Genomic DNA, 26,972 nt, shown 5'->3' with positions numbered 1-26,972 from the left:
TTCACTATAGATATTTTTTATTCTTATGTTATTTATAGAGACTTTGTATAGTAATAATTTAGTATTATTACGCTAGTGATTTACTAGTTTTAAGTTTACTCATCAGAGAGCGCAACAAACGCGAGAGTAACATTTTTTTGAACAGGCAGCTCAACAAATTTCTTTTTCGTACGTGCTCTTGGTTATTTAATTTATGTTTATAACAGTGTACAATTTTTGAACACGATTTTAATGCCACGTGCTTATTTCAATCATTTTTGTTCTAGATCATTGAAAATGTTACAGAATAAAGTTATGAAAATTGGTACACATGACGGTACGTTCCATTGTGATGAAGCTCTTGCTATTTTTTTATTGAAACTTTTACCTAAATATAAAGATGGAGTTATCGTAAGGTAAATATTTTTACGATAAAAATAGTACGATAAAAATTTGTTACAGTTTGTTTATCACATAATGTTTATTTTTAGATCACGTAATCTTGATATTTTAGATACTTGTGATATTGTTGTCGACGTTGGTGGAAAATATGATCCTTCTACTCATCGATATGATCATCATATGAGGTAAAATTATTATACATTAAATAATGAAATTGAATAATTCCATTAATTATTTATGCTTTTGTTCTAGTGATTTTAATGAATCATTAAGTACGATTATACATGAAGCTGGATGCAACAGTACAATTAGGTTAAGCAGTGCAGGATTAGTTTATTGTCATTTTGGTCATGAAATAATTAAACAATTGGCTCCTGTAGATACAAGCGATGATACTATCAAAGTATTATTTAAGTCAATATATTATAAGTTAATTCAAGAAATTGATGCTATAGATAATGGAATACCAATGTTCAATCAAGAACCTCTGTAAGTAAAAAATATTTTTTAAAAAAAAGAAACTAATATGTATGTTTCTTTAATTAAGTTTAGTACTATAATATCTGTGTATATTTATTTTGCAGTTATAACATATCAACAGGAATATCTTCAAGAGTAGATAGATTAAATGCTTCTTGGAATGATGAAAAAACAGATGTTGATGCACAATTTGAGAAAGCCATTGATTTAGTTGGAGAAGAATTTATGTATGCCGTACATAATTGTATAAATGTATGGTTGCCAGCAAGATGTATTGTAGAAAATGCTTTAGCAAAAAGATTTCAAGTATGTTAAATATAAAAAAAGAAAGACCTTTTTTATCCATGTAAAACTATTGTGATTATTTTTTTATTGTCTTATAAAAAATCTTTTACAAGTGTTTTCAATTCCATAGATCGATAAAAGTGGGGAAATCATAGATCTAGGAAAGTTCATACCATGGCAGCAACATTTAACGGAGTTAGAAGAGGAGCAAAATACAGAACCTCTTATAAAATATGTAATCTTTAAAGATGTAAAAACTGGATATAAAATTAGAGCAGTCCCTGTAAAACCATCAAGCTTTGTATGCAGGTATTCGTGCACTTTCTCTATTTTTTTTTAAACTTATTTCATTATACCAATATATTGGATTAATATGTAATGTTTTTTTTTAATACGCAGGATGTTTTTGCCAGAAGAATGGGCAGGTTTAAGAACAGAAGATCTTGAAGCGATCAGTGGAATTAGTGGTAGCGAATTTGTACATTTTCGTCGTTTTATCGGAGGTCACAAAACTAGAGAAGGTGCATTAGAGATGGCAAGAAAAGCTCTAGAAATAGGAAAAAGTTAAATTAACGTTTAGTAAATGCATATTTTATGAATTCCTAACTTTAAGAATTATAAATAAATTACTTTATGAGAATGAGTTGGAATAAATTAATAATAAGGAGAATCATTCCAAAAATAATGTAGCAGCTTTGAGATAACAGCCGTTAGAAGTTCGAAGGGAAGATTTTTATTCGTAAGACGATCATTTTCTCAGCCAAATTGAAATTATAAATTGACAAAATAGAATAATAATGAACTATCAAATGAAAGATTTCATCATAAATGGTGCCTCTGATGAGATTTTTATAATTAATGTTATAAAGAAAAATTAAATATTTTTTATATTTACTTCACAATTAAATAAAAAGTAATAGAAATATAGACAATAATACAGGAAAATGAAATATGGTGATCGTATGGTAAAAGTGATGATCGAATACATAATCCATACTGTTGTTTGATTATTCTTACTGTTTTTGTTTGTCCTGCTAATTTTCAAATATTACGATTCAGATGACAAACAAATTTTTCATTTTCAATTAAAATAATAATATTGTGGTATGACAATGTAACAAAGTTGAAACATCGTAGTAAAGTTTGCAGATATGAGGATTATACGGCGTGAATTATTAAACACAGCATTTACTGACAAATTTTCCAAAAGTAACAATAAAAAATGCTTCAATTAACTCTGAGTTCATCGAGCCAGAATAATTTCTCTTAATATTAATTATTTCGTAAAAGCTACATCTGCGTGATAACGATCGATCATACTTAGCCAATTATATTTTAACATAATGAATTATATACATTAATTAATATATATAATTCATTGTAATATATTTTCTTAAATTAAGTTTGACTTTACAAGTCTAATATTCAATAGAAAATAACTTTGGATCTATTTACTGTATTTAATCACGTCCATTATATATGCAGTTATATATTTGCATATTCATTTTTTGATATTATTAGATTTGTCGTATTTTTAATATTTTCGATTTTACCAATCTTGTTATAAAGATTTACGATTATATATTATAATATTTTGCAAACAGTACGAATGTTATAAAACATATAATAAAAAATAACGTTGAAATATACGTTGAAAGAAATGATCACTTTAATAATGACGAAGAAAAGTGTATATGTACATTGTGCATGGAATTATAGATAATATAATTAAAAAATAAATATATGCGTATTTAGATATATGTGTTTAAATATATGTGTGCATATACAAAGTAATTCTGTGAGCAGACAGTTCTCTTTGTTCTATTTACTAGGAACGAGCGATGAAGCGCGATAAAGAGCCGTAGGGAGAAATGGTAGGAATATACAGGAGGTCCAGAATCCTGGTCCCTCAAAGCTAATATAATTACTGCGCATAGGCACCGACGAGCAAACGGCTTGCGGACACAATCAGGACAATCAGCATGATTGGCGGTCTTGAACGTACATACAAGCGGCTTCCGAGATTCGAAAGCTCTTGGCAATGAACCATGTTGCATCGTCATTGTTCTTTTGCATTTTCTTACGCAGTCTAAATTTTAGAAAGAGATTGCATATCTTTTTTATAGTAATTATTAAAAAAAAAAAAAAAAAAAGAGAGAAAGAAAGAAAGAAAGAAAAGAAATAAACGCGCTTCAATCAATTGCAATGAAAGGAAACAAATGTTGACGCAAATGGAGAAAACTCGAAACGATAAATTTATTACAAATTATTCGCCATTGACAGATGTTTTATGTAAAATACGTATAACGATATGATTTATATAAAGAATTTTGAATACCCGAGTTTATAGAACATAATCACAATCTTTTTGAATTTTTTTGATTGAATCGTATTAAGAAAACCAAATGTGCATGTATGTAAATTGATGAGAGAAAATTGAAGAGAGAAACAAACGAAGAGAAAGATAGATTAACAAGCAGAGATTTTTTTAAAAAGCTAATGAATCAGAGTGAATCTTCTGTTCTAGTAAATTTGAATTTGATGGGAAAAATGAAGAACGAAATGATGATCGAATCCATCGACTCTAGTAGATTCGATCCTCCTCGTTGAGCAACGCATTTGCCCGTGTATTTCTCAAAGGTATATCCGGAACCTCGTTCGACAGTAATTCCAAGTCTGTTTATGTAGCATATTTGCACCGATCGATCCGTTCGCGACGTGGCCACCTAATCGAGAGACCAGCTTAATGGGTTTCACGATACAAGGGAATAATTTCCTTAGATGGGAAATCGACCTGACACGATCGATGCTATTTGCCACCTGCGTTTGATTAACATCAATGGTGAATACATTGTCCGAGTTGACGCGATTCCTGGTCATTAGTATAAAAAAAAAAGCAACAACAACTATTGTTAATGTTTTTTGTCTGTTTTGTTTCGATCGAATTTCATTTCGAATTATTTAGCTTCGTTTTGTTTTCGTTCGTCTATCGATCCTCCGAATTTGTCGAGAATCCCTTTTCGTCTAGCCATTATCTATCGTGTTATGACTATCACTGTCACATCGTGTCAGTGATACTACATGAAAACGAGATGCTAGCGGCGTTCGATGAGACGTTTAATTAACGCGGACGAGTTGAAACACAAGAGTAGGCTTTGTTTTAATAGATTTGATGATAGACGCCTATGGTTAATGTAATTTCATTATCCTTCGTGACGTTTGATGCGATTCAACAAAAGCGGTTTTGTATTACATGACGTATAGGTATTTGTAGCAAATAAGTCGAGCGTATGTCGTGATGTGCAAATATTTTTAATGGAAATATATGAGAAATTTTTTTTTTCCACTATCATCCAAAATCGTTGAATTTTTTTCCTCGACGTTCATAACTTCATCGTTATTTACAAAATATCCGGACCGAGGTTTTTTTGGGGGGTGAAGGATTTTTTGTGAAAGAGGAAAGAGAGAGAGCGAAAGAGATAAAAATTCACCTATTGCCGGTTAATCAATTTTCACAATCGACGTTGCAAAGCGAAACACGAGAATCATCGGAATTTCCGGACCATGCGAGCGTACACGATCGCGCATTTGGCGTGCCACGCGTGATAATGCACGCGCGTAATAATAAAATCATCAGCCGCGTGTTTCATCGATCGGTTCTATGTACGAGCGTGTTTTCGAATATCCTCCGAGAATTCGAGATACCGTTTGCATATCGCGAGTCTGTGATTTAAAACGGGAAAGTTACGACGAGTTCAGTTAATTAAGTAAAACTTTTTTATTTGTTGGATTCTTCGAAAGATTTTTTTTCTTTCTTTTGTTTTCAAATTTTTCATGAAAAATTAAGTTATAACTACGAAGTGCTAAATAAAAAATTTTCTTGTCTTTTTTTCTTTTATATTGTTCTCTTCCTATATCATATTTACCATATCGATATTAGGCATAGGATATTATATAAATCGAAGAAAGACCGAGAGAGCCTACGACGAGCGATAAAAGTGAAAGAGCCGTATCATAAGGCCTTTGTTCAACTCAAACCAGGGTGGTGAATACGTGCTCGCGTGCTTTCGAGGATCTGCAAGAAAGCGTTTCCGCTTTTTCATCCCTCCCCCACCACAATATCCCATTCTTCCTTGGTGCTCGCTGGCGAACGGCCAAGCGGGATACATCGCGGTGGTTGCTTTTTTATTAGCTTCGCTGTAAAATAAATTAGGGGTGAAATTATAAAGGCACCCTTCCTTCCTTCACTTTTCTCGTCGTACCCCTTTTTCCGTTCATTTTTCTTCTTGCTTTTTGAGAAGAAATCTATTCCTTCTTCTCTAAACGGTGATTCGTAGAAATTTTCTTTGGTATTGTACATCGAAAAATTAGGACGAAGGGAAAATTTGAAGAAGGATAGATAGAGAAAGAGAGAGGGAAAGAGGGAGAGAAAAGAAAATAATTTGTCGTAAAAAAGATATTCTGTGATCGAAATAGTTTTGAAGTGATAAAAAAGAAAAGAATCAGGAAATAATAATAAGCGAGATAATACTCTAAGTAGTACAAGAATATATATAAATAAAATAAATATAAAATTATGAATGTAAATAAAAAGTGAAGAAATTCGTATAAATAAACAAATCAATAGAGATAGGTAAGTGGAATTATTTTATAAGAATATAATCCTTATCGATTTGATGAAGTAAGAATTGGTGGTGACAATGCGTTATTAATATAAAGGTATATAAGGGGGAAAAAATGTTAGTGAAGATCAATTTTTGAAAGGATAAGTTTTCTTGGGAAGAAAAGCGGTAAAAGGTGCATTTTCCTTTCCTTTTGTGGAACGTCCGCGTTATCGATGGCATGCTAAGAGAAAGCAAAAGAGAGGAGAACCGTATGGTGGGCCGACACATCGAAAAATCTCATTTCGCCTTCTACACGGGTTAACACCGAAAACACGTGCTGCTGCCGACTTATGAACTTCCATTCTTAATGGTTCATGAAATTGCCTTATATTTCATGTCGGCCGAGACGTACATGGAGCGGAACGGATTTCGATGGGGTCCGTGCCTTTTATGGTATATAATAACACGAAGTCGGGAATTCAAGAATTTCTTCTTCTTCGAGCCAAACCCCTATCTTTGCTTTTCTTTTCAACTTACTTCCTCTTGATCTTGATTTCAAACTCGCGTGTACGAGTAACTCGATGATTTTTTTTATGGTATATATACATACAGTATGGATAATAAGAAGTAGTAATAAGGAATATATAGGAATTCTATAGATTTCTTATACAATGTGTATATACCTATGTGTGTGTGTGTGTGTATATATATATATATATGTGTGTGTGTGTGTGTGTGTGTGTAATACTTCTTTGACAAGAGTATTATTCTATAGCAAATAACATAATAATACAACGATTTCTGTTAAGTAAGAATGATGAAATGACATAAGAAATATATGGGAAAGAGAAATTGAAAAAACAAAATGGATATATTACCATTATTTACTGTAAAACGTACGATTAATAAGAGGAATAATCGAAGCCTGCCAAGTATATCGATTCTTGCAGATGAAAGTATTTGGCCGCGATTGAATTATGTTACCAGTTCGAAGATAATCCTAATGAAGCGTCGATATCGGCCGTCCGATCGGTTCGTTCAGGACGGAAGATAATTCGAGGTAAATTAATTTCAGGAATGGTACACGCACGCTCCCGGATAAATTCGGAAGGCCGATAAATAACGCATAGATACTATCGTGTTCGCGATTTATGAAGTTCCCTTGTACCACTCTACTTATTCGTTAAGTTATGAATCGCGAGATGAAACTCGAAACTTCGACTATCTTCCCATTCTCTTTTTCGATCAACGAACAATTATTCTGTTTTCTTTTTAACCGTATTATATTATTTTATGAATACTTTCTGTATTTTCACCTTTGTATAGAATTTTTGAACAGTGTGTATGCGCGTTTACGTGTATATTTGACGTACGTATATGTAAAGTTATAGAGAATCAATATAAAAATATTTACATATGTAAATATTTACTGCTGTCCGCTTGTTATCTTTCGTATGATATGACGAGTCAAATAAATTTACGTTATTCAACATTTCATACTATGACATTTCGAAACGTGCCAATACGACGGCAAAAGATTAATTTAGATCGAACGAACGAACGAGACGATGTAATTATTATATTTCCAGAGGAGTAACGGGTAAGCGCGTCATACGTGTCAAAAAGTTTTCTGGTTGGCTTCGAAGAAGTTTTTGCAATAACGTTCGTTTGGCTTCTATTCGTTACGCTACTACGCACGTAGTCTCGTTCTCTCGTTCTCTTCTTTATTTCGAATTTTTTTCTCTCCTTTTTTTCATGTACGCTTTTTTATTTACTTATTTATTTATTTTTTCCCTTTGCTTTCTCTACATTCGTAACGCTCGTTTCGTTTCGGATACGGTTTCGAAGCTAAAGACAAAGTTGGCAATATCGCGCTCGCATTAAAGCTCGAAACGGCAGGAGCGGCTTATTAGTAAAAAGCATGACAAACGGCTCGCGGTTTACCCAGGCTTAGTAGCTAGGTATACGAACCCCAGTAGGGCCGTAACCAGTATGCAACACGGTGTGCAACGTGATATATGGCGATTTTTAGTCACGCCTTTATACAGAAATAAATCCCACGGTTAACGTACACCACCCTGGAATCCTCGCGTCGAGTAGTGGAGAGGAACGACGTAGTATAGAAGTGCGACCTGCTGGAACGTGAAGTCGTTAGGGACGGAGATCTCCTCGTTTTCTCTTTCTCTACGCTCGTATCAACTGATTTATAATGCCAATAAGTAAGCCAGGCGGCTGTTTAAATTACAAAAATCGTTCGAATTTCACCGTACGGATAGAACGGACGTCGGCCGTGTATACCCGTCCAGGATGAACTCGAGTTTTTTCTCTCGACATTTTGTCGGCTACTCTTTTTATTTTTATTCTTTCTTTTTTTTTTTTTTTTTAATTTTTTAAATCTTTTTTCCCCTCACAAATTTCTGATCCTTCATCTCTTTCGGCGTATCGTCGGTGCATCGCATTGGCAATCAACTTGTTAAATAATATTGAAAAAAAAGTATCTAACGAGACATTTTTCTTTATATTTCTATAGAACTACAATTTTCACGCGATAGTTTACATATAATTAAATAAAACGAGATAGGATACGATGTTCGAGCTCGTTCGAACGAATATCTTGACTTTTACTTTTTAAACGATCATCTTCGATCAGATGATCGTTTAAGTATAATGGAAACGTCGATAAATATCTTCTGGCAACGCCATAGACCATTATGAACCTTTTTAAAGTTATGTATAGTAACATGTAATCGTATTTAAAAGTTAGTTATTCGTTCGTAAACGCATTGATTCTCTCCTCTCTTTCTCTCTTTTTCTCTTCCTCCCTGTTTCACTCGTTTTATCCTCCTACCCCACCCTTTTGAAGAGGTTGCTTCGGCCTCTCGGCCACAATCAACCTGTCGTCATTCCCGAAAGCAACCGCACTAAACGCTCTTTGAAAGCTCACAAAGGAAATTAATTCCCCGAGTAAAGCCTCTGCGCAAGATTCCGTCCGCTGTTCTGCTTCGGATACACGGAACAAAACGAGGAGACGTTGCGTTGTGGCGAGGAACGTCAGCGGCTGGAGGATAAAAGAGAGAGAGAGAGAAAGAGAGAGAGAGAGAAAGAGAGAGAGAGAGAGAGAGAGAGAGAGAGAAAGGAGGGAGGATGCTTCACAGGGTGAAAATAGTAACCGGAACGTTAAGATGAATATACAGCTAGCGATCGGGTGTATTACTACTCGTTTCTTTTTATAACAGAAGGAAACTAATAAGAAAATCACGAGATGAAGTGTAAAGATCTTTTTTCTTATCTTTGATTTGCTATTGATCCATCGTTCGACTGATTATCATATCAATGATATTAAATTATTCAACGTTTCGATATCAATCCTATCGATTTCGTTTCAACAGACGATTTCACATAATTGCTCGTTGATTTTCCGATTATGAAATTGTATGATTTTCGGTGGTGCGATTAATTCGAAAACAATGTAATACGGTGATACAAGAAGGTGCTACGTAGGAATTCTGGGGATTGAGGTACATAATGTATAAGACCGCGTGCCTCGGGTAATATCGAAGTTGCTGGGTAAACAGGATCTTACCAGAGTTGTTGGAGCAACGATAACAGCGTCGGATAAGAGCGAACGGTGGTTAGAATGAACTCGTAGAATACGTTATCGCATCGATAACGCGAAATCGTTCGTATTCAAAGATCTTTTATTGTTTTGCAGATTTGCTAGTACTTCGTTAAATTTTTTTCGAAAAGTAAAAAATTTGCGTTCCTTTTTTTTCTATTTCTTCCAACATCTTTTAGAAAACTATGCAAGTAAAAATATTATATAAGTGTCTTATTTGAAAGAACAAGAAAAATATTAAAGCCTCGATCCATAGCCGATCTTTAGATCGAGAGGGACATTTTTATCCTTAGTCGCACATAGACAGAACGGAGAAGTATACAGGCAGCAGCGCCTACGTAGGCAGATGGAGTCAGGATAGCGTGAGATGCGCGTTATTCTCACCTGGCTTCTCCTATAGAGCCACGAGTATAGGGAATGCCAGGTTGGATGGACCGAGTCGTTTGTCTGGCTCCTTCGCCGAAAAGCCCTTGACATCCCTTGCTCATCCTCCTCATCCACGAACCTCTTCCACCTCTTTCCCTTCCCTTTTCTCTGCTCCTCTCTATCTACCATCAAGCCTGTCATCGAGGATCGCGGATGCTTCTTCGGTGAACCGCAGCCACGATATTACGTAATTGGATTCTCGTGGTCGGATCCCTTAAAGGGAGCGAGCTTCCATTGACATGGCCGAATTCAAGGATAATTCGAAGAGGTTCGAGTGCCTACAGATGCGTGCTACTACCTTCGAGGATCTTCCTCTTTCGTCGTATAATAGTCGAGAAGAGGATGACTCTTGTTTGATAGAGGAAGAAGGAGAGGGAGAGAGAAAGAGAAAAGTTGTCGGCAGGTTTCTCTTACCCTATCCTGCTGCTTAATCTTCGAAATGATAATAAGACATGCCGAGCGACCTTCCCTTTCTTTTTTCCAAGTGGACAGTTTTTCCTGATGTGATTAGCACGAATAAAGATGGGACGAAGAGTTTTTGAGTACTTAAGACCGTGTTCTTTCGTCGTTGATCTTATCGAGCGTCGTTAATGCTCACTGATCAAAGTGAGTAGGTAGGTATTAATCGAAGATAGAGCGTGAACTCGGAACACGTCTTATGGTACATCCTTTTACGTTCATTTGTGGTAGGATTTAACATCATGATATTCCAAAACGTTATTAAGCAGATCAGTTAATACCTTATAATAAGATTATATTTAGAGTCCAAGTATATATTTTAACTTTTCTCAATCGTCCGCGTAACATCGAAGATGTAAAAACGTTGACAGTATTTAGTTTTTCTCTTATACGTTCGTGTTCTTTATTTTCTACGCAAGCTATTCTAACGAATGTCATCGAGCAGCTCCGCCCAACTTTCGGGGTGAGTTTTACGTCAAGACATGAAAGACGTGAGAGATCAGGACACGAGTCGAAAAACGTTAAGAATAAGAAGAAGGAAGAAGAAATCTGCGAAGAAGGTTACCAAGCGGAAGCTCGTAATTGAACGGTGCTCGTGGTCGACTGCACCACTAGATATTCTATAAAAGAGGACAAACGCGCACGACGGGACATTCAGCATTGTTATGGCCAGGTGTCCTATCGACACCTCAAAGTGCCGCTCTCATTTCCTTGCGGTGTTACGAAGCGCACCACCATTATTTATTATTTCTCTGCTACTACGCGTTTCATACAGGATCTTTTTTCCCTTCTATGAAAACTGACTTCTCATCTTTCTTCTTTGCACGAAAAAGATCGCTACCATCGTCCTACCAACGAGACTGCTTCTCACATGCGGTCACGTTAAGCTATTCTTCAAGGGAAACAAGTTTGGTTTGTATAATAGAGCGGCAAACATCTATGGATGCTGTCAAAATGCTTTGCGGTGTTATAATCGACCAACGAGACGACGTTGTCGTTGGTATATAATGTTGTAATACGATAACATCTGACTTCGATGATGCGTTAGAATTCATTTTTCTTTTGGAGCGAGTGGAATGATATGATCTTCGCAGAACTAATTTTCTTATGTCGAGATGAAGTCATAGAAAATTTTGTAATTTTAATTTCTTATTATTTTTATTAATTTCTCTTTATCTTTTGTAATCCTTCATGTAAATTTATTGATACTTATGATTGTTTAAAAATAAGTGTTCATTCGTTATACGATTCTATCCTAATTAAATATTATTATAAAAAAAAAATTGAATACAGCGGATAGAAACTCATTGGAGGATGTTATAAACTGCGAAAGCATCCGGTCGTTTCTTTAGAACAGTATACATATGCTGGCTTCGAGGAACATTAGAGTTGTGATCGGATGGACGCGGATGTTAACATCAAAGGAACCACGTCGTCGTGGTTCTGTCGAGGCGCGTATGCGTCGCTTCGATGTTCTCTCGTCTAGCGCGAAGTGTGTACTTTGCTTCGTGGTTGTGGTTTTGTATCGACTCGGCGAAATAGGTACATAGTGGGATAGTTAAAAGAACCGCTTTGACATTTACCTGAAAATTTTCATTCGAATTAAACAAGATTTTAGTTCAAACATTTAATTTAATCGGTTCTAAGCAACCTTATTCAAATATCGTTAATTAAACGCGATAAATTTTGCTCGTTGAAACGTATTTTGTATTATTGATTAAATTCTAATGCTGGTTTTGTTCGAACTCGATGTATTAAAAAACTATTTAATAAACGATGAAACATTTCAAAATATATATTGAATATTTGACAAAGAAGAAGTTGAACCCCCAAGGATTAGGATCCCGAAAGTTTGGAAGAAAAACACGTTGAGCAAATAAGATATAATTGGAATGAGTCACGGATGAAGACCTTTCTATTTTCGTGCACAAGTTTTTCTGCTCCAGGTTGTCCATTCATCGAACGCTCGTATACGACGGCCGAGGAAGATTCGAACGAAGTAAATGGGTGGTGGTTCCAACGAACCGAAAATCCTGCAGCGGACCCTATGCTGAATCTGTGAAAGAAGGCTCCCTCGAGCCGTATACTCGAGATCGATGATTTCGCGAATTGCTAATGGTACGGAGCGCGTTAGGTCGTTAGAAGAGTTATCCTAGCGTAATAAAATCGTTCAATGCAAAACAGACAATACACCACCAATGGGAGATTCTTCTCCATGGGGAGTCCGAAGAACCGGTGCATCGACTACTTGCTTGTTGGCATCGTTGCCAACAATGACGAGGATAAAAGTGACACCTGGATGTTCTTCTAATTACCATTTGCAATTCCTGAACAATTTATTTCTTCATTTTGACACCTTAGAAAGGATACTAGTGATTGATGCAAGAATTTTTTTCTCGTACGTCTTTACACGACGACACTAATCTCGGATATGTGACTCGTATTAAATGTGCTTGTTTTACAAGGCATTCGTTGAAATATTCAGTAGGAATTTTCACGGAAACTATGGAATAAAATACTTTATAACATTTTACGTAACCGGGCTGACATACGTGACTAGAGCTGTCGAGTTAAGGGTCGTGCTTATCCGGAAATAGCCTTCTTTGTATTCGGACAACAACCGAATGCATTCTTCTTCCTTCTGACACACCTGTGCTTTCGTTTATTTTTTTGCACAGTTAACTTACTGCTTTATTTCTTTTTATTTTCTCTCGTCCACCATAGGGCATTATCAAGAACGATTTCTTGTTACTACCTTCAAAATTGTTTTACAAATTTTCATCTATTTCAAACATTCTTAAAGGAAACTTTTTTCTTTATAAAGATGCAATTCGCTTCTTTATATTTGAACGCTTTTACTTCGGACGTTTGATTCTTCGCACTTCCTTCTTTTTTGTTTCTTTCTTTTCTATCAGCTTGGCTAAAGACAAGAAGAAAAAGATGAAAAGAAAAGAAGAAAGAAACGAGTGAAAAAGCGAGGCGCACTGAAAACGGAAGAAAAAGAGAACGAAGAGAAAATTAACCGAACGTAGAAATGGCCGGAGGGTGTCGATGAGAGCCGAACCGAACGTTCTCGTCTGGCCCGGTTCACCAGGCCGCTATCACGTCCTGAAGGGCCAATCAAATTTTTCTCCCTCTATTTTTCCCTTTTGCCTTTTCTTTTTCTTTTTTCTTTTTCTTTTTTTTTCGAAAAAGCCTTCGGCGAGTTACCGTGACACGGCGAACGAACACAGAAGAGCCATTCATGCATCAAAATGACCCCAGAGGCGCCAATCAAACGCGTCGCCTTAACCTGAATACTCAATAGAGATATAGAGTTACGATGAAGCTCGTACGCCTATATTAATAGGAGAGAGACATCGTTCTCTTTTCGATTCCTCACTGATCTTCTGCCTATACACTTCTCGTTTCTACACATATGCATATATATGGTGCATACACGCGAGTATGCGCACGAAACAGTCTCTCTCTCTTCTGTTCTCGATATCTCTCGTAGCTTCAATTTCTCTCTCTCTCTCTCTCTCTCTCTCTCTCTCTCTCTCTCTCTCTCTCTCATATTTCTCTCTGTTTCTTTCTCTCTCTTTTTCTCTCTATCGTGTTCACACGTCCCGTTAAATTGATTTCTTCAGATAGAGGTTTCCTATTGAACTAACCGTTGTAACCATCGATCTAGGTTTAGCTCAAGTAACTCATATTTTCTATCACATCATTCATATTTTATCGTATCGTCTTAGAAAAGAGATGAATTTAGATAAGCGAGAAAAATGAGAGAGAATGTTAAATAAGGACTAATGTCATAGTTATTCTTAAATCGATTAATATTGCTATTATTATTAGTGACCGTGAAAGTGGAAAGAGATCGAGGCTTGATCAACGTGTCCCATTTTTTTTATCGTCATACAAATGTGTTACGAATAAAACATACTTTACCAATGCGAAAAACATTATCTTTCTTTTTCTCTGTAAATACGACACGTTCGCTCTCTCTTTTTCGTTTCGAGTTACCACGATTTGTAGCAGCTTGTATCTAGTATCGACGTAACGATTACACGACTCGTGAAAGTCGCGTGGCAGTCCCATTACATCATGTCGAAGCTGACATTAATTTATTCGTTCATTTATATCTCATGTTTATTTATTTCTTTATACGTATCTTTCGTTACTCTAATATATATATATATATATATATATATATATATATTGTTGTGTATTTTAATTAAATACAAAGAAAATTAAATATTAAATTAAATATTTCTTGGTAAAATAATGGAAATGCATTTGATATAAACTATTTGTTTGTATATCTGTAGATTACTCTTTGTATTTACGCATCATTGAGAATTCACTTTCCACGGAAGACAATTTCCTCTGTTCGCCAATATTATTCTGCGAACTTCGAAGCAGAGGGAGTTGTTTAACGTTATCGCTTACATAGAAGCCAGGAAATATATGCGTACGGCTCTTTTCGTTCGCACGTTCACCTGGATTACCATGTACGTAATACCTATAGATGGTAGCATTATTTCCCTACACGGTGCTTGTTTATTGGCTAATTGCCATATTATTTTTAAGATGCTTTTAGCTAGTACGGAAAAACAAGAGCGGAATGGAGATTGGAGTTTTCCTTCTAAAGTGCAAAAAAATTATTAAGGTAATACCTATTCGTTATCTTTATATCGATAACGTCGTTTCTTTTTTTGACTCCATTTTTTCGTTTTCAAGAATTTTATTTTTTGTGAATCACGATTTCGACTTTATACATAGCATTCTCCTTTCGTTTTATCTTTTACATTTGTTTGCAGTGATATATTTTTTCCATATACATATATCTATCTCCCTATATTGTATCCATAGATACGTAATACATACAGTAACGATGGAAAATACACGAGGCATAACGTCATTCCGATTACACGTTGTCCGCCTATCGTGTAACCAATGGGTAGGAAACATTGTCGGATCGAATCAGTTAAAAAGAATCTCTTAAGGTACTGTTTCAGTAGAGAGCTTTGTGGTACGCGATATATTCAGATGTTGCGTCGGATATATTAGACGGGAGAAATGAAATTTTCTTCTTAGATTTTAGTTTACGTATCTATTTCAAATAATATTTATAGTATTTATTATAGTAATATTTTTTCTATTTCTTCCTATAATCCAACTTTCCCCATTCATATTGGTATCGATGATCGTAAACACTTTTCAAAACATAGGACGATTTCGATCAAGATTACGATACAACAACTTATACTACTTTGCTCTACTTTCATAATTCGAGCGCGGCAAACTTTCCGTAACACACGGTGCTTACCACTTCGTAATTCAGCCACAAAAATTGTTCGCCATTGGTGGAACGTGCATAGTTACTCGATCGAGTAAGACACATTGGTATGGAGGAGTAGTACGAGGAGGAGGATTCACTAGGATATTCTTTGCGGAGTCGATCCGTGGGAAAAGTTTCTTCTTATTCTTTCTGCCAAATCACAATGAGCGTTCTTCTTTTACGAGCTGTTCCGTTATAATACCGGTCGTGTTCTCTTCTATTTTCTTCTTTTCCGTCTCTCCCATTTTCTCTCTCTCTCTCTCTCTCTCTCTCGTTCTCTTTCTTTTTCCTTCCTTTTCCTCTTTAACAATTTTTCACTCACAGAATCCACTCCTTTCGACTGCTAAACACAAGCGTGTTACACTTGTCACAGTTCGTAAAAGTGCCGAATTTGTTTGTAAAACGTAAGCCTCGAACGGAATCCCGCAGAGCGTTACGGATTCTTCCTCCCTTTACCGTACTTCTTTTTTGTATTCATTCTTGTCTCCCCGTTGCATAGAAACCAACTCGTCTCTGTGATCTTTGCCGACATGTTCGCAACGAAGAACGTTTTGTAAAGTTCTTCCAGTCACTTTACCGGTTTTCTGTGTCACCACTATACCACCATCATCAACAGCAACATAACAACACACAACGGACCCTAGATGTCAATCGTTCATCCGCATCGAATAAAACCCCCGCAATGAAAATGCTTGTAACGTTTAGAATAAAATGCCAACTCCCGTCGTGCGACGATCTTACCTTTTCGTTCTTCAATTCATCGCTTTTTCACTTGATTTATTCGATTTCGTATCTTCTCCATAATCTCTTAGTTTTTAATAAACGTTCAAAAATATATCGATATTCTTTCCAATTCGCACTGTTTTTCTGTTTCGTCTCAAACAAACTTCATTAAATTTTTGTTAATATTTTACTGTCGTCTTTATGATAGAAAATTAATCACTTGATAGAAAGATGAATGATTTTTCATTTAAAACATTTATTTCTTTTTCTACGATAAAGTGATTATTTAATTATGATTAATCGATGAGACAAAAGTAAAAATTGACAACCTTGAATGTGAAATATGTATATTGCATACGCATCTAATTCTAAGTTCATTTATCTTTCTATGCACGAATACCTTCGAATCGATAAATTATTTATTACGCGTTATTGTCATAAACTTATTATCACCTTTTTTACCATTTAGTGCAAATAACCTTTTCGTTTTATTTCTGTAGCAATCTATTACAGGTAGACCATTTGCAACATATATTTTTTCAAATCGCGCGAGTTCGACTTTCTTTGAAACTGAGGTCATACTATATGTATACTTATCACAAGCTCTCTCTCTCTCTCTCTCTCTCTCTCTCTCTCTCTCTCTCTCTCTCTCTCTGTCTCTCTCTCTCTCGGTTGAGCCGATGAAGTATCGATCCTACCATTTTACTTCATATTTTACCTCCTAGTTTACTCCATTTTCCTATTAAAATTAAACACGTGCGTTAATATACGTTCTCGCGTTTGATTACAGAAGAAATTTGTATTTCATAAAATAATTTGTTTATTACTTCCTCTTTTAAAACTTTAATTTTCAGAGATGTTCAATAAAAGATGTTCTCTATATATACAATAAAACTTCCTTATATCTACTTCGAAATGTATAATACATGCGTATCAATTGATATCCATAGAACCGTAAATTTGTAATGAATTAATGTGTGTCAACCAACAAAACCTTGACAAATATTTATCAAGTAGTTTCAACCAGTTCTATTCAAATAAACTCTCTATCATATAATTAATTTGTGCGAATTAGTTCTCATCGATTATCTATGTAATTAATCAATGAACCGATGATCCTTTTACGTGTCTAATAGAATATGATATAACATACGTATTAAATAAAAAAGTTCTATCGAGTTCTCTTTTCAAAGAAATCATGATTTATCGTAGTTGATCTAATTTTCGAAACACGTTAAAATTAGACCGAATACATTTTTTATTCGATATCGTCCTGCAACACGATTTTGCATTCGAGAAAGATGCATCGATAATGGCGCCTGTATGAATGGTCGAACAAAGGATTCGTTAGACCGTTGTCAGCGTAGTTGAAGTCACGAAAGCAATCGAAAGAGAAAGAAAGAAAGAGAGAGAGAGAGAGAGAGAGAGAGAGAAAGAGAGAGACTGATAAAGAAAAAAGAAAAAATGGATAAAGAAAGAAAAAGAGCATACGCAGGTCATTCGAATATCGCGACAACGGTTACTTCGATTTCGAAATAAAACGTAGCAGCACGTTTTCGAAGAGGCCGGCCCTTTTTTTATGCCGCGTTTCGCATCGTGTCACGTGCAGGCTCGTATTCACGCGGTACACGTTTCGGCTCGCTTTGGACACAGTGCACAAGAACAGAGGTGGTCCCGGTTGTTGGCGATGTTGCTGGCGCGAATGCTGGGGTAAGGGTAAAAAAATTCAAGTGGAAAAGCTGCCGTCCGCTTTTCAAAAGAATCCCTCTTTTAATTCGACGTGCCGTTGCTGCTGCTACTGCTGGTGATTTTGCTACTGCCCGTTGAAAGTACACTTTTCTGTCTGCTAGGATACGAGAGCTAGTGTGAGGACCATCGCGAAATAACAACGAAGATTATTTGCGAAAGTGCAATTCAGTACTGAGAAAGAAACGCAAAATGTTTTTCTTTGTTAATAAAATCTGAAAATATTCTGGATGATTCGTAACTCGTCCTAAGGGATTTGTAATTCATGAAGATATCGATAAAATAAAATTTTATCCATATTGATGAATAACTATGCGTGCGTACACATATAGATATTACGCAAACAAATATTACAGAAACAGTAGAGTTTGATAAATCTGTATTATATGATTCATTTCCTGTTTTTATTATAGTTAAGTGTTTACGATGAGAAGGTAGAAAAGTCGAGTATATTCGATAGATAGATCGAATGCTGCAAAGAAATGGTAGGTAAGTCGGAGGAAGGAAAAATGAAAAAAAAAAAATAAAATGAAAAAGGTATGAAGGTAACGCCCTATATCGTGTTCCCGCGTCGAAACTTTTCCTTTCGGAGGAATATCTTATCGGAAGACGTCAAGGTGCCAGATACTTCGGCCGAGCGAATTCGTCTGCCTTCTGACGGAAGTCTAAAGATGTTCGATGAGATCTCTAACCCACTCTCCTTCCGATCTTGTGAAGACTTTCCGGAACGCAAGAAACCATTTCGTTAGATAAGAGCTTCCGAGAAAAGTCTTCGGATAATATATAGAGCGGCCGTGGCACCAATGAAAATTCAATTTCGATGCGCGATTGCCTTCCGATTTTGATACCTATGCGAACTTTTCCATAAAGTTCTGAGTTTAGAGTTACGTAGTACATATCTATGTACGTAGCTAGGATATACTACGTGGCTTGAAATGAATGTATACATATGACGTGGCTTGGAATAGATGGCTTCACGATCAGCCATTCGATATGACTAATATCTAATCGATAATGATGTTACAGAATACTTCGTTTTCACGAATTATAGATAAAATCAAATGCCGATAAAGTAATAACTATGATTTCGTAACAATTTTACAATTTCGTTGATGTTGCATCAAGTATTCACAAAAGCGCGGGTATTTTGTATTTCGCATATATACATATATTTAAAGTTAAATTAAATTTACATATCACGAATCGACGTTAATTCGCACAAATTCGTATCGAAAGTACCTACATCTTTTTCGAGGCCGGTCTTTATCTCGTCCATCCGATGCAATTTGGCAATAAACCAACCCTATTGTTTCGCTCATTTCGCACGATCCATTATTATATCCGTTTATTGAAACGCATTATGATATTATCTCAGCGAGATGTTAAATAAATTTCGAGGAGACTAATGTAATTATACCGTCCGTGGTGTATTTTGCATTAATAAATAATCCTATTTATAGACGATCAAAGATTCAATTAAATATGGTAATTCTATCATCTATATGAATACATAACGAAAAAAAGAGAAACGAATTTTACGAGATGTGCTTTTAGCGTACCAACGTAAGTACGTATATATTATACTTATATTCATATGTTAAGAAATTTCGTAAGTGTCCGTCTGTAAATGTTGGTAGATCTCGTTTATGATTAGAACATTGATTTTTATTATCACGTAAATAATGTTATCCACGGGCTTTGGCGTGCTCGTCGAGTCTAAAAATGGTCAAAGAGCTATCTTGAAACACGGATGCTCACGCTCACATACAGAAGCATACACACGTATACACGTAAGAGATTTAACCGATAGACTAGGTTTCGTAGCGCAAACGCTCACCTTCATGGCGGTTACCGCATACATGGCTGCTCTTTTTGGCCGCTCCTCTTTCTTTTACGTTCTCCACCCTCTGTTTTCCTCGTTCACGTGGGCGTAAGAGTAATTTATTATAGGCGAGCCAATGAGACGGAGAAAAATTCGAGCGTGTCGTTATCTCTCCTTCTCCCTTTCTCTTTCACTACGAAGCCGGTTGGCCAGTCGTTCGGTGCTTAAAGCGTGTGTTCAAGCCATCGCGAAAGATTTTCGTGGTAATTAGTCAGCGTCGATTCATCGGGCAACCCTTTTTTATCTTTTGAAATTTCAACTCGAAAACAATCGAGATGTACGATAAGTACAAAAGCATTTACGTTACTATTTGACGGTAGTACGGAATCAAGTTTTGTATCTTAGTTTTATATCTTATATAGGTACTTTGTTCTATAATTACAAAAATTTATAATTACAAAAATTTCATATCGTCGAACGTATTACTTCTACCGCGATAATGATGATTAATTAAACGTTGAATTTCACGTGAAAGTTCATCATTGTCTTCTTTTAAAAATCTATCGATAATTTACATATGCTCTATTAAAATTTCAAATGAATTTCGCTAATCGATTTGATGCGATCTTTTAATAAATGACTCAACGAATGATTATTTTATATCAATATCAACGAAATGAACTCTATAAAATCTAAATAATTCATTAACGCGATCCTACGAAGAAATGTCACGAAAATGTTTCGTTTTTAACGATCCAATAGGAAGAAAAAACAAAAGAAAAAAAAGGAAATGGAAGTCAAATGCATATGCAAGCAAAAGATAAAATTTCCAGAGACTTTATAAAATATTGATATCTTCCTCTCCTTTCTTCATCTAATTTTTGCTCGTAATTATCATTGACTATTGAAGAAAGTTCGAACGAAGGAAGGAACGAATGCGGTAGCTGTGGCTGACTCGAATAAAAGTGATTTAGTGCTGTAGAACGAAACGAGCTAGAGCAACGGCGAACGAACTACGCCCGGTATTTACAACCCGAAGCCCATAAACGACTCCGAGGATGGGATATGGTCGTATGGGTTTCTCACTGAACCAGAAAGAGAAAGAAAAAGGTGATCGGTACTCACCGATTGGATTTTGCGGATCTTTTCTATCTTCTCTCTCTCTCTCTTATTCTCTTTCTCTCTCTTTCTCTTGTAGCTATTCATTCTAGAAACGTAGTTAATTTATTGAAAATTCGATTAAAATATAGGAGTACATTCCTTTTAAATCGTTTTATCCGATGTCAAAGTCGGAATGTGGTTTAGTGAGGATTACAATATAATATCCAACCGAATGTGGAAATGCCATACTCGGTAAGTGGCAATATTGTGTGGAAATTTCTACCGTTTTGCTATCTCGTTGTAAGGGCTTGTTAATTTGAATGAATTGATCAAACAATATATACGTATAGATATCGTATTTTCTCTTAATTCAGACTTTGCAGACGAAGTTACGTGGCTTTAGCTGTACCTATCGGATGTCACGATTTAATCAGAATGCTTTTGTTTCTTTTTTAGAGATGAGAATTTCTACGTTATGGCGAGAAGTGTTTCAATGTTTTAACTTTTGGTAAAAGTTACGTAGAAACGGTAGTAATGAAATTCGATGTAATTAAATGAATTCGTTAATAGGATATCGTCGTCCTCGTCGTCCCCTTTTATTGGAATACGGGAGTTAATATCAAACGAATATTATCGGCTTTCTACGTAACGCCTTGGCTGAATGGTACGTCGTCTAAAAAGCTACGTCGAAAGTTGGCACGTGTTGGAACCATCTTTATTTCGTTAAATTAATGTTTATTAGCTTTCCCTTACAATTAGTTTCTCGTAAATTCGGCTCTTATTGCGAGGGTCTCGAGAGTGCGTGGGAACGATCAGTCTTTGGTGATAAATCGTCCGATGACTAACAATAAATGACTAACCGTGTGGTGTCTAAATATCGAATACACACGAAAAGAACGAAAACATTTTTTCTTTGTTTATCAATCGCTTGTTTTCAAATAATTTAAGACTATTTATGATATCTGACTGTGTATACGCGAAGGACAATTTTTACTTTGTTTTAAATAACTTATTAAACATTTTTAAACAACTTACTTTTGTATTATCTCAAATAGAATTATTCCTTCTCTTGCGATTTAATATCAATTTTCTTTTTATTTTTTTCTTTGTGTCTCGTTATAGATAAAGTTTTTTCAGGACAATTTACCGACGAACGGGATCAATTTTATATTTTTATAATTCTCCGACTTTGTCTTACGTGACTTTTCTTTAAAATAATACGACAGTCTTCAGTCAGTCTTCCGCCATATTCCGACCATATGTTCGCGGTTGAGAGAGCACGTGGCATCCAAAAAGATCTTTCGACTATTCCTTTTCCGATAATCCTCCCACCGCAGACACTTACAGAACTTAAGAAAAATTTCTCTCCTCTATTAGCATTCCCTTACAATATGATACTTCCCATTCGACACAGTTCTAAATCACAATAATGGCACAAAAAAAAATGAGAATCCTGTTTTCAACTGAATTATATTTTTGGAGAGACAGCTTGCAGTTTGATGACTATTTTTTCAAATGATTAAAATAGAAAGTAAAGATATGTAGAATATGTGAAAGTATTATACAATGTGTACACTTAATTGTACGATTATTTGCCATGATCGATAGAGAAGAGTGTGGAGAGAGAGAGAGAGAGAGAGAGAGAGAGTGAGAGAGAGAGAGAGAGGGAGAGGGAGAGAGAGTGAGAAAGCGCGCCCGATTGAATTTCATTAGTTCGTTACGTTGTTGCTTGTATAATATGGCTTTCAAAATGGATGTAAGGATGAATAAACACGGTAACTGTTCGTTTGGAAAACAGGATAATTCGCTGATGCTTTGAATGGTTACGATATACTCGGTAATGTGAAATTTTTTGTTAGTTTCTAGTCGTAAAGTAACCAATACGAAGAAACTATATTTTGTTAATGTATAATATGAACGAATAAAACACAAGAGAGAGATTATGGCGGAACTCACAACGAACAAAAGAAACTTCAAGACGAAGATTAAATAAATTTAAAATGTTCCAACTTTTGACGTTAATGGAATATTCGATCTTATTTATGAATTTCTCCTTTCGCAAGAGTTTTAAGCAGAAAATGTAATAAAAAGTCGTAAAAATGTGATATATCGGACTTTGTCGTAATATTATGTTTGTTATTTATATAGTTTAGAAAAGAATTATATTATAATCCTATGTATAGTTATAAGTTTATATAGAAGAATAGTTTATACGAATAATACGATTATTTTGATATTAATCATTAATTTTCATTAGGCTGATATCATAAATTCATATTACCGAACAACATTAAAGTTTCTATTAGTAATTAATCGTGTTAATATAGGCGTATGTTAGCTGGTACGATATTTATTCCGAAAATCTCCACAAACATTTGTACGTACTCATTTTATTGAATTTGTTAAGTGGTTGTCTGAGTTGCCTCGATTTGCGTTTTGTTAAAAAAAAGTAATAAAAAATGTAGTGACATGTAGAGTTTTGGTCTCCAGTTTAATGATTTAATTTATTTGTGTAATTTCTTTAAATGTATTTGAATTTTTATTGTTTTTGTAAAAATTTATAAAATTCATATATAACTTTCTTGTGGTGTGCGTTGTTCTTGATTGATGAGTACGTAAAATGCTAAAATATGATATGTAATACATACGACCTACGTTCAAAATAAAATGAAAAAAGTGAAATATAAAAAAGAAAGAAAATAAAAAGATTTGTTGGATGATATTTAGGATAAACAGTTCTATTCTGTATTACAATACATGTACTTATGTACGTGCATTTGATGAAAACCTTTTATCAAAGTTTATAGTTCATTAATGAAAAACATATCTTCCTAACGGATTCAATGGATCGATATGAGCATTGAAATTATTTTTCCATGAAACTTTCGCGTACTCGGAAAAGCACCCTGCATTACATTTTCCAACGACCGTCCTTTAGGTCATTATTTATTCGTATTGCGGCGCGAGAACAGCGAAGTACGCTATTTTGAACTTCCGCATTTTCAATAATTCAATCGGTCGCTGAAAGGTTTCAACTCATGCACGCATTTCAAATTTTGTTTTTTTGCTGTTTTTTCTTTTGTTTTTTATCATTTTTTTAATCCTATTCATCTTATTTTCAAGATTTTTCAATGCTCGTTTCCAAATAGTTCTGTGGATTAATTATGATTTTCATGATTTATTAATATTGCGAAAATTTTCTAAATTTGTGAATCTGTTTTCGATTGTAAAAAATTCTAGATTTTGTTGTACGTTCCACGTTTAGATAGATGATATATTTGCATTCGTATTAAGAATAGTCACATTTTTGATATAAATATAAAACTGATTACAAAGTGATGAGAGAATTATAATTTGTAACATGAGATTAATGAGATCATTAGCACGGTTTAACGCTTAACACCTTTTTTCTGAAGAATCATCCCTTCTCGATACTTCCTGTTCGATAATCATCCTCTTTCGTAGTTTTACGACGACCACGTGTTTACTAAGGAAGCTATCCTTCATCCAAAAGAAAACTTTCTCGCCACGTTTCCTGGAGCGTGGCTCTCGTCTTTGAGATTTCATCAGTAGCAAGCTGAGGCGACCTGTTCGACATTATCCTAACAAAACCCTCTTGGGAGGAGAGTACACGTACTTTGTGCTTTTGACTCGTCGCTCGTGAAATTCGAGACAATTTTTGCCTTTTCTGTCAGTCAGGTCTTTTTCCAAGATATCCTGAAAAATCACAAGTCTCGCCACGTGGCGAAAGTATGTCCTCACATATTGTGCTTTTTTCTTTCATTTTTTCCTTTCCTCATTTACCCGGATAGATCTACTTGTTCTTACTATCATATTATATATTCTAATACGATTGCGATAGCGATCGATGTAATCTTATGATTAAATTCGACTAAAATCTTATCGATTGATAAAAAAAAAAGGACACAATGCATAGAGTAAGAACGTAAAATTTATACGTATTCGGTCATCGTTCGGAAAAGATTTTTTTTAAATCTATAAGTAATCATTTACTTAACATCAATTATTTTGTGTTGAACTTAAGCAATGGAGGGAAAACAGGCGTGGAGTATAAAAGCTATGGTAATGCGGTTTCTTGTAATTCATTTAGGGATAGGATAATGCAGATCATGACGTAGCACACGTGTTCCTTTCGACGGCTTGCGGTACGCCGTAAGTCGAATGGATCCGTGAGATATAATGGTGAGAGGAAAAAGAGAGTGACTGTCAATAGGCTATCTCTCTCGGTCTTTCTCTCTTCCTCTGTGCCGAAGGCAGACACCAGCAGAGAACGATTCGAGCTCGCCACACCCTCCTGGCAAAAGTAGAATGGAAGTTCGATAAATTAACCGTGCTGGGAAAACGACAGAGACGTTATAATCCGAGGGTGTAATAAAAAGACGGGGCTTGGCGTTTCTATTCTTCGCGAGCTCACCTTCTTTCTCGATGATAATCCGAATCTTGGAAGGAGAAGAAGAAAAAGGAAAAAGAGATGGTGAATCTGCTGAAGAAAAATAGAAAGAGAGCAAAAGAGAAGGAAAAAAGTAGGAGGAAGTTCGTATTTTTGAAATTTTTCTTATACGATGTCAATAGTTTCAAGTTCGATGATTACAGACATTTATTTTAGATGTCTGATTGACAACGAATGGATGAATATAAAAAATTAAATGATTATTATAAAAAAAAAAAGAAATAAATTATTTTATATAGAATATATAAATATAGATAGAAGAAATAAAAAGAGTAAAAAGTGTACGTATGTATGACGAAGTATTGAAATTGCGATTAGAAGAATAATAATTCTTATAAATTGCAACTATTTTTATAAATAATCTTATCATACTTAATAATCTACATATACAACGATAAAGAATCTAATCATACAACAAGATGGAAAAGAATGATGTGTATTTCTGCTTTACCTTTATTGTGATCGGTAGATCAGCGATGCGAGTTCGAGCAGATGTTGAAAGGAAAAATCGAGACAATGAAGGGATACAATGAAAAAGAGAAAGAGAGAGAGAGAGAGAGAGAGAGAGAGAGAGATAAATAGATAGATAGAGCACGTTTTTGGTACGATTCTCAATGACGATTCAAGAAATGATTTATAACTTAGTATTTGAAGTAATGCGAGCACGGCGATCGATCTCCCGAATTTGATGATCTTTATCGGTTAAAAAGCTGAGAGGGCGGGGAAGGCTTTCGATAAATTATGTTGGTCTATTCAAGTTATACCCGAAAACTGACCGCGTAAAAGCTCTCTCTTCGACTTCTCTCGACAGTTGGGATGGCTTTTTTCCTCTTTCTCTCTTTCTCTTGGAATGATCGATAGGTCTTTTATTTCGTTCGATGATTTCTAGTTCTACGTGCCCGGATTTCCGAAATCTGACAAAGCGAGGATTCATTTCGAATTCTACGACAATTGTTGCTATTTGCGTAATATTACTCTCTTTTTCTAAAGGTAGAAGTTGATATTTAAAAAAATTATGTACTTGTTTTCTTAGAAACCTTCGATCTTCTTTTCAAGATTTGTGACCTTTTCCTCAGAGATATCGTACTTCGTTTTATAGAGTCCGAAAGTTATATAGCGAGTCAATCCTTTTCATGATGGATGATTGTATAAGGCATTCCCTGCGGTCGCGAGTAAAAAAAAAATGTAGTCTTGAAAACCGCGGTGGTCGTGCCGAGGTATATCTTGAGTTTGTACAACGTCGATTACAGAATTAACAAAGCTATTAAGTTAGTGCGAGGAGTTAACCCTGCGGGTTTGGTAATCTTATTCCCCCTAGTTTTCGAGTTGTGGCTACGAAGAGACATTCGTGAGATAAGATAACAAAGCAGAGTGAGTATGTGAGAGAGAGAGAGAGAGAGAGGAAGAGAGAAAGAGAGAGAGAGGTAAAGGGAGAGGAAGAGAGAGAGAGAGAGAGAGAGAGAGAGAGAGAGAGAGAGAGAGAGAGAGGAGGAGGAAGAGAAGAGCAAGAGCTGGTTGATCGAGTCGAGTAATGC

The 26,972-nt window shown here is 35.2% G+C and overlaps 2 protein-coding genes across 3 annotated transcripts in view; one reads left to right on the top strand and one right to left on the bottom strand.

Annotated features, from left to right (window-relative positions):
- The window catches only part of LOC122637873 (proto-oncogene tyrosine-protein kinase ROS), a 196,278-nt gene that overhangs the window by 26,740 nt on the left and 142,566 nt on the right, over positions 1–26,972 (bottom strand). The window lies entirely within an intron of this gene.
- Positions 40–2,904, top strand: LOC122637877 (MYG1 exonuclease). Of its 2 annotated transcripts, XM_043830369.1 has the most exons (7): positions 40–168; positions 267–395; positions 471–566; positions 634–870; positions 966–1,167; positions 1,277–1,455; positions 1,546–2,904. In XM_043830369.1, exons 2-7 carry the CDS (start codon positions 277–279, stop codon positions 1,712–1,714), a joined length of 1,002 nt encoding a protein of 333 aa, XP_043686304.1. In that variant the 5' UTR covers positions 40–168; positions 267–276; the 3' UTR covers positions 1,715–2,904. The 2 variants fall into 2 exon arrangements, with proteins under 2 accessions (XP_043686304.1, XP_043686302.1); XM_043830367.1 differs by lacking the exon at positions 40–168 and having other exon boundaries at positions 179–395.

Source organism: Vespula pensylvanica, chromosome 2, assembly GCF_014466175.1.
Source record: "Vespula pensylvanica isolate Volc-1 chromosome 2, ASM1446617v1, whole genome shotgun sequence".
NCBI lineage: Eukaryota > Metazoa > Arthropoda > Insecta > Hymenoptera > Vespidae > Vespula > Vespula pensylvanica.
This window is presented reverse-complemented; position numbering and strand designations above follow the sequence as displayed.